This window comes from Chenopodium quinoa, unplaced genomic scaffold (assembly GCF_001683475.1).
Source record: "Chenopodium quinoa cultivar QQ74 unplaced genomic scaffold, ASM168347v1, whole genome shotgun sequence".
NCBI lineage: Eukaryota > Viridiplantae > Streptophyta > Magnoliopsida > Caryophyllales > Amaranthaceae > Chenopodium > Chenopodium quinoa.
The window spans coordinates 6,277,967-6,287,272 of record NW_018744704.1 but is presented as its reverse complement, the minus strand read 5'-3'; the positions used below and the strand labels follow the sequence as shown (position 1 = coordinate 6,287,272).

General features: G+C 33.0%; 1 protein-coding gene across 1 annotated transcript; it reads left to right on the top strand.

Moving 5' to 3' along the window:
* The first annotated feature begins 3,687 nt into the window (after positions 1 to 3,687).
* LOC110703021 (protein FAR1-RELATED SEQUENCE 5-like) lies at positions 3,688 to 8,718 on the top strand. The gene is made up of 3 exons (XM_021880778.1): positions 3,688 to 3,774; positions 5,924 to 8,236; positions 8,328 to 8,718. Exons 1-3 carry the CDS (start codon positions 3,688 to 3,690, stop codon positions 8,343 to 8,345), a joined length of 2,418 nt encoding a protein of 805 aa, XP_021736470.1. The 3' UTR covers positions 8,346 to 8,718.
* Positions 8,719 to 9,306: the final 588 nt, after the last annotated feature.

Below are 9,306 nucleotides of genomic sequence, written 5' to 3'. Positions count from 1 at the left end.
AGGTGCATTGATGAGATATGGGGTAGCTGAGGAGATAACAACCAAAATTGACGTGACGGTGCGATAGATCAACCTTGGAAACGTCATTACTCAAGCATATACACGTAGATGTGTGAGTGTGGCAAAGCTGTTGAGTCAACATAAATGCTATTACCCAAATGCCCAAGGTTTAATGATGGAAAAGACTGTTTTACCTTGTTGATTGACGAAACAAGTTGATCAATTGATCAACTTGTATTTTGCGGGTTTAAGAGGTTACTTCAGTAGTATCCCTCTTTAAATCTCTATCCAAAGTACATCTTTATTCTCAATAAACTTTCGCATTAGGAATAAACCTCGTAAAGAGGAATTTCTAATACTCTGTATTCTTTTTTCTTAATACAAAGTACTTGTATAATATTTAAAAATCACCTTAAACTTAAGATTAGCCAACATGTAACATGCAAAATTATTGAAACCCAAATATATACTTACATGCAAATAATTTTCTTTTTTTTAGGGGAAATGTTGATGCTCAACTTAATTTACCTGTAACTCCCTAGCTTTGTCTCTGCCAAAGCAAAAGATGTTTATGTGGAAATGGATCATTGCAACGTGTAGCAATCTTGGAAGAATGGGGTTGGACATTAATGTACATTGTGATCTATATGGATCACAGGAGGAGGATTTACAGAACTTGTTCAGATTCTGTATATCTCCTCAGGAAGTGTGGAGGGGTGGGATTCTACAAATCCACTCACAAGCTATGCAGACCAATCTTTTCATGATTGTGTTCGATACTATATATATCGAGCTTTTTCTTAGCCAGGATGATTACAATGCCCATAAGACTACCTTTTTCATAGCAACTCTTTAGGGGATGTGGACATCGAGGAATAATAGGATCTTTGGTTTCCCGGGCAATGTCGTTTTTTCGACACCGACTAGTATTACGGAGGGTCTTCGTCAATAAGATTTATTTTCAAACTCAGCCAAGGATAATTTGAGATCTTTGCATCCGCCAAAGGACTGTTCTGACCCCCCCTCCAGGTGTTATGCGAGCTATCTTACAAGATATTGGGGTGCTTGTTACCTACTGTTAGTATACTTGATGGGTCTTAAAATAGGCATACTCATACTGCATATCGCGGATGGGTTGGGTTGGTGTCCGAAAAGCGAGAAATATGGAGCATAAGCCTTCCTTGGGGGACTTCAATGGGAAATTGGACGATCTCTCCGAGTGGTTACTTTTATACGGATTCGTCTGCATTGATTTAGTCCTTGAGGGATCCACAAGTTACAAATATTACTCTCGTATGGACTGTGGCGCCTTAGGGTGGTAAGCTATGCAAAGTGTTTGGCAATGACCATCTCATTATCTATAAATAACTCATAATTAAGGATTTGATATGATTTATTCTGTAAAAAAAAATAAAAAAACAAATAAAGAATTTAGCATGATTTATTAAGAAAATCTATCAACAATAGTTCCATCGTTTCATACTCTTCGTCTCTTCCCCTACTCATTTTATATAGGTGCAACTTAGAAAATTAACAAGTTTCAAAGAGTGTATACAACTTTTTTCCAAATATTTCGAAATAGCCTGTTTTTGATTAATTAATTTTGTCCGATAATATTGAGTAAAACTTATCTTGTTCGAATTTACCCTATTTGTGTGTGAAATTGTCTTAAAAACCAATTTTACCTTAATTTTTGTTAAATTATTTTGTTTGAACTTATATTGTTTGTAAATATTTTGCAATTATCTTCATCTAATTAATACTCCGATCCCTCCGTTATTTTTATAAGTTAGAGTTGGAATTTTACACTATTTATATGTCATCATTGACTTAATTTTTTTACCAATATATAATATATAAATATGATCATATAATATGTTGTTAGTTTGTCATAATATCTACTTTTATAAATTAATTTTTACATAACTTTTACTAATCTCTAATTAAAAATATTGAAGCTTAAATTTGTGTCTCAACAATTGTGCTTGCAAAACTCTAGCTTTTATATATATATAAAGGAAAAAAAAAAAGAAGGGAGTATAAATATTCCACATCTATTGTACTATGGATTAATATATAATCCATTAAAGGAGTATAAAATGTATAGTGCTGAGTATGATAATTGATATCAACTTCATTTAAACATTATTAGTGGTTATCTCGTTTATCATTCTAATCCACTCCTATATCTAATTTTTTTGCAACCAAACATTTTTATAGTTATATTATTTAAACGGTGCGGCGACCCATTGTGGGGGTTAATTCATTATTGTTATAGGGGTTACCTTGTAAGTATTACAGGGGTTACTTCGTCAGTTTTATAAGTGCTACTCACACAGTGTTATAAAGGTTACTCGGCTAGTATTACAAAGATTATTCAATCAGTGTTATAAGGGTTACTTTGTTATTTTACAAACGGCTATATGGTGTGACCAGCCGCACACAAGATGCATTGTTTATCAATAATGTAGATATTTTTATAAGCCCGTTTTTGACATTTTAAGAGCTGTAAGCAAGATAACATACAAGGGTCAAGGGCCTCTTGTAATGTAAAGTTGAACAAATATACGAAAACCAGAACATTTACAGTAAGTGATTGTCTTCCAATGAACGAGTTCCCGTCCCAAAAAAAATTTATGTAAAGTACATGCAGCCATGCAGGAGATACCGAAGGAGGCGGCAACGACCATCGGCATGGCAAGATAATTGAATTAGTTGTATTTTTTTTGGAGGATGATTCGTGTTGTATCGCAAATATAGAGTTTTTAATTTTGATTATATGAGAAAATGGTGAAGTTTCCCATTGATTTTTTCTTTATTTTGAAATTTTAATTAGCTTACTAGGGAGTATCTTTAATGCTTGTTTGAGGAATTGAAGGAAAAAAGAAGCGATTAAGCTAAAACGAAGCTTGGAGAAATCAACAAGATAACCATTAGTAGCTGCTAGTAAATCACAGGAAATGAAGCATGCTGAATTTTTATTTTAGCCTGTTTGTATTATTAAATGAATGTTTTTGGGACCCCCCAGGTCCTAGGATGTCGCACCTCTCGCCCAGGCTCAAGGCTGGGCCTGAATTTTCATGGCGGTCTACTTAATCAAGTTGTTTGGCTGATAAAAGCATGATCATAGACGAAGCCTAATCATTCATTTACATAAATCCTAAAATTTGTTAATATGAGTCTTTAATTAAGATGCAAAGATAAATGTGGCATATTATTGAAGAATTATTTAGGATCAAATCCATCTTACGTAGGTACTTCTATCACTACCAATAATAAGTTCAAAGATACACAGTAGTCGATTTTGTACCAAGTAAACATGGTAGTATATGAAGTCTTGTGTTGCTGCTGCTGCTGCCTTTTGATCAATGTAACTGATGTGGAGACTGAAATGAGACCACTATTCCTTCACAAGTTGGCCGAATAACGAATCTTTTTTCTTCATCAGTTCAATTGGGTCATCATATTCCACCAATTTTCCTACAACTCCACGTTAGTTAAATACTGTTAGAACATAATCTTTAGAACATAATCTATAGCACTTGGCTGAATGTTGTTCATACAGATTATTATATAGCGATTGCATTTGAAACCTGTTGCTCCCTCTTCATATTCGTTATATTATACTAACTATTTTAAGAAACATGTTAGGTGTTTAATCAATTGAAAGAAAACTCACCGTCAATAATGGCAAGAACCTTTGTGCAAACCATCACAGTTGTTATCCTGTGGGCTACTGTGATCACAGTGCAATCTACAAATTCTGCTCATATGGTTCACTAATATCTTGCTTCTTAGTAAAGCACGGCCTAGAAAAAATAGTTGCCTCTGTCTTATGCTCGAAGTTAAACCATCCCCCACAACTAACATGAAAGGTTAAGTAAGATAACTGATGAGCTTAATTAATGTCAGGAAAAAAAAAAATCTCTTGTAAAAAAAGAAATTTTCCATAGAATTGAAGTCTCCAGTATAATGAAAACATTTACGTGAGGAATATAGCCCCTCTTTCATTTGCACAGCTTCTTTGAGCTGACATTTCCCAAGCACCTGTACAAAAATTACAAAATACGAAAAACAGAGGAAGGACCATCTTTAGTTGTCATACATTGAACGAAATGTTTTGAATTCTATGACTTGTCAGTGAAAAGGGAAACCTTACCTCCCAGATTTCGTCATCAGTATGCTGGCACAATGAATCCAAGTTGAATCTTACGCTGCCATTGAAAAAAGTGGGATCTTGAGGGATAATTCCCAAACGTGAGCTTAGATTGTGAAGTCCTATCAAAGATATATTAGTACCATCAACTATAAATTTCCTCCAACTGGTTCCACCAGGTGAAACAATGCCCCTATTAGGGTAGTTTTCCCACTGCCTATCCTACTGACAATTCGAATTTTGTCTCCCCCTTCAAATAAACAACTAATTCCTCGAAGAACCAGTGGTGCATCTGGTCTATATTTTATCTATTTTGGACATAAAATTTCATCAGTATCTTCTTAGAATAAATGTTAATTCAAGTGTAAAAAGATTCACCTGCAGATTACATATCTCCACTTTACCAACTGATGGCCAATTTTGTGGAGGGCAGCTAATATTGATGACTTCCGGAGCTTCACTAGGTATATTCATTTACTGATTAAGCATCTCCACAGATATGATGTAGTTGGATAATATGCATTGATGCTGAATTGAGAAAACCATAACTGTATTTAACCCAAGACCGTAGGATAGAGCCATTCCTATAAAGCCTGCATTACTAATTGTGGTAATTTTACTACCAAAAGTGATCAATAAGTTTTTTCAATGTTCAGTTAACCATCATATAGAGAGAACAAGAAAGATTACCGTAACATCACTTTGGACTAGGTTATGTTAAACTTTTGAAGCTTTTGACAACTTTAAATTTACCTGGCTTAGTATCCTTTCGAGAGGTGTAGTGTCATAAAAGGACATTGGAGCACGACATAGAGAATTCAGCAATACAGAATATATATATATATATATATATATATATATATATATATATATATATATATATATATATATATATATATATATATATATAAATATATATACGGGAGGGTTCCGCTAAAAACAGGGCTTATGGTGAAAACTAAAAACAGCAAATCTCAGCCATTGATTATTAATGATATAATCTAACGGTTGAAATACAAGGTACACAAAATCTTAGCAAATCTCAGCAAATCCTCTGTTAATTTTGCTGAAAAACGCAAAATCTCAGCAAATCTCAGCAAATCCTCTTTTCATCTCATTATCAAATCGTCAATTCCTCAATTCGTCAAATTTTAGGGCTACTTTGATTATTTACTCCCAAAATTGAGGGCTCGTGATTCTTCAATAATTTGGGGCTTCCTCAATAATCTTAGTAAGTGTTCTTCATTCTTTAATTTCTGTTTTTAGCTGAATTTCTAGTTGATTGCGGCTTACAATACCGATATAACTGTGATTATTTCCTTGTATATAAGCTGAATTTCTTGAATTTCTATTTGATTGCGCATGGTAGGTTATTTCCTTGTATGTGATTATTGTAGACTGTTTTTATAATAGTGCTCTGTTTTTTAGTTTCAATCTCATCAACTTGTAGTTTCAATCCTCATCAACAATATGCTCTTTTTTCGTTTTTGTATAAATATTTGCAATATATATATATTTTTTTTATATTAAAGTTTTTTTTTCCTGGATATATGATATTAAACACTAGGAGAAATTGTTGCACATAAGGTGTTTGTGTATTTGCTTAAATGACTAACACCTTGCTTAATACCATATAGTAACTCTTTTTTATGATACCATAACCATATATTTTAGACTGTTTTTGTTGGTGTCCAGTTAGTTGCACCATGGAATGGATTATTTTATTATAGTACCCATTTTAAACCATATATTTGATATTATATGCAGACAATGCAAGAGGAGTCAGAAGAAGGTAGTTGCTCAAATACATCTACAACTACCAATGTTGCTGAAAACTTACCGTCACTAAAGGGCCCAAGTGTGTGTTACACTCCCAGAGGAACAAAAGAGTTTATACCGTGTTGTCCCCCTGAACTAAAGCCTACACTTGGTATGCTTTTTGATTCCTTACTTAAAGGTGTTGATTTTTATAAGCAATATGCTAGATTTGGTGGGTTTGTGGTAAGACTAGGTACTGAAAAGAGAATTAAAGATAGTGATAAAGTCTACTTGAAATATTTACATTGTAATAAACAAGGGTTTACGAAGGATGGTGAAACTAAAGCAAAAGTTTCTAACAAAGATAAAAATCCTAAAGCTAGAAAAAGAACCATAAATCGTTTTGGATGTAATGCAATGATTGGGTTTAGAGAACGTTCAGATGGAAAATGGATGGTTTATGTCTTTCATGAATCTCATAGCCACAATCTTGCTTCTCCCAACACAATGAATTTTTTGGCAAATGTTGGAAACCTTAAACTTGGCCAGAAAAAATTCATTTTTGACAACTCTAGATTGAACATTGGTCCAAACAAGTCTTATAAGTTGATGAAAGAACATCTTGGTAGCTATGATAATATAGGTGCAACATTGAATGATTTCAAGAACTTTAATCGAGACTTGAAAGCTTACATACAAGAGAAAGATGCTTCGATGTTTATAAACAATTTGAAAGAAAAAGCTGAAAACAGTGAAGGTGCCTTTTTCTTTGAGCATTGTATGGATGAACATCAACGCTTGACAAGAGTATTTTGGGCAGATGCAATTAGTAGAAAAAATTATTCGTTGTTCTGTGATATGATTACATTTGATACAACATTTGACACCAACAAATACTCTATGGTTTTTGCCCCATTTACGGGTGTTGATCACCATGGTAAGTGTGTGACTTTTGGGATAGGCTTACTTGCAAAGGAGGATATTGAATCCTTTGAATGGTTATTTGAAACTTTCTTAAAGGCAATGAATAACTGTCAGCCTACCTGTATCATGACAGATCAAGACCCTGCGATGAAAGTGGCAATTGAAAAAGTTCTTGATAAGGCAAAACATAGGTTTTGTATGTGGCACATTATGAAAAAAGTGCCACAAAAGGTAGGGCCCAAATTATGCTTAGAAACTGATTTTCTTCATAAACTAAACTCTGTTGTGTGGAATAGAGACCTTGAACCAGAAGAATTTGAAATTGGTTGGCAGTCTGTGATGTCTGAATTTGATTTAGTGAATGAAGATTGGTTCAAAAATATGTATAATATAAGGAATATGTGGATTCCTTCCTACTTTCGTGACCTTTTTATGGGTGGGATTTTAAGGTCAACTCAAAGATCAGAGAGTGAAAATAGCTTTTTCACTAATTTCACCAATCAGCATTTGTTATTGGTTGAGTTGTGGTTTCGCTATGAATCTGCAATCGATGCTCAAAGGCACACACAAGACAAGTTGAATGCTACTTCAAAAACTACACATCCCCAACTTGTCACCCCCCTGTACTTGGAAAAGCATGCTGCATTTGCTTACACTCATAATGTATTTTACATATTCCAAAAGGAATTCAAGCATGCTTTGTACAATTGTGGTATAAGTAATGTTACCATCAAAGAAGAAGAAGGGATTGAGCAATATAGAATTGTTGACAACACAAGGAAAAAAAGATATCATGTCACATATGTTTTGTGTTCTAATGATGCTTCATGCTCTTGTAAAATGTTTGAATCTGTTGGAATATTATGTCGTCACATTCTCTTTGTCATGAAAGGAAAGTTCTTATTTGAGATTCCAAGGCAATATGTTTTACATCGTTGGACTAAAGAAGCTATGAAGAAACCAATTTTTGGCTTAAACAACTTGCTTGATGGGGCAGAGAAGGATAAGAAGCAAAAGCTAGTTGGTGATTTATGGTGCAGGTTTTTTTCATGTGTAAGTCTTTGTGAGGAGAAAGTTGAATGCCTAGAGTCATTGTTGTCTAAGCTAATATCTTTTGAAAATGAGATGAAAGACTTGGATTCTATAAGTCCAGTTGATAAACGTGAGGCAAAAAATAAACACATCGAATTATTTGTTGGATCTAATGACATAGTTGTTGATATTCTTCCTCCAAACAAGTCTTCCAACAAAGGTAGTGGTAGTGGAAAAAGGAAAAAATCTGACAAAGAGATAGCTATTGAGGAAAGCCAAAGGAAAGATAGACTTTGTAGAACTTGTGGTCAGAGAACAAACCATGATAGTCGGAATTGTCCGCAAAAAAAATCCAACTTGAATGAGGTATTTTTGTAGAAAAAAATAAATAAATTTTGTACTATGTTTACTTCCCACTAGATTTTCACTTTATATATGTTCGTGTACATGATTTCAGGATTTCAAAGAAGAGTAGAAAGGCTGCAAAACCACTTCATATTTACAAGAAGCAACATCGGCTACTGACAGCCTAGTGCTGAAATAGAGGAGATGAGAGGAAAGAAAGAACATAGTGCTATAGTGCCCTTTTTATTGATATAGTGATTGTTATTGTTTCACATATATTAAACAGGGACCTTTTATTGTTAAAATTTTATTGATAAGGTGACCTTTTATTGTTAAACTTTTTATTGACCTTTATATTGTTATTTTGATGTAGTGACATATTGGCATATGATAACTTCAATTTATATTATAGTATGTGTTTTTAACGTCATAGTGACTTTTTTTCATCGTATTGACACCTTATTCCGTGATAACCTTTTTAGTGATATAATGAACTTTATTATGATATAACAACCGTATAAAAAATACTCACATTTTAACAATTCTTCTAATCCACATCGATTAAGCCAATACAAAGTTAGGGAAGGAGGGGCTCGTTCTTTTAATTGATATACTAAATGAATAGCTTAAGAATAGATTAATATAAATACGACACTTTTACCTTACATAGTGACCTTTTATTTAAATAGAGACAGATTATTATAGAAATCTTTTTTATCACATAGTAACGCTCTTGCATCTCATAGTGATCCTTTTGCGTCGCATAGTAATTGGAAATTTTTACCTCATATAATGCCATTTTACTTACATAATGACTATAAAAAGTAATATAATATCCTTTTTCAAGTTTTTTTTTTCTTTTTTAAGAGATAAAAAAAAGTTAGACATTTTTAGGTACATATTTATCATAGGTCCTTTGAAAACTTGTCACATATGTATACAAAATATAATAATGAATATGGTGATAATTTTGCATTATAACTTAATTATATATAACACATTGAACTAATAACATTTTAAATACATAGTGACCTTATAATATAGAAACCTTTTAAATAACATAGATACCTTTTTAAATACATAGTGACCTT

What these genes read in the sequence shown, in the direction of transcription:
- LOC110703021 (XM_021880778.1), top strand. Translation starts at nt 3,688, where the DNA reads ATGGCAAGAACCTTTGTGCAAACCATCACAGTTGTTATCCTGTGGGCT. An exon ending in CTACAAATTCTGCTCATATG is followed by an intron (nt 3,775 to 5,923) that starts GTTCACTAATAT and finishes TATTATATGCAG; the next exon opens with ACAATGCAAGAGGAGTCAGA.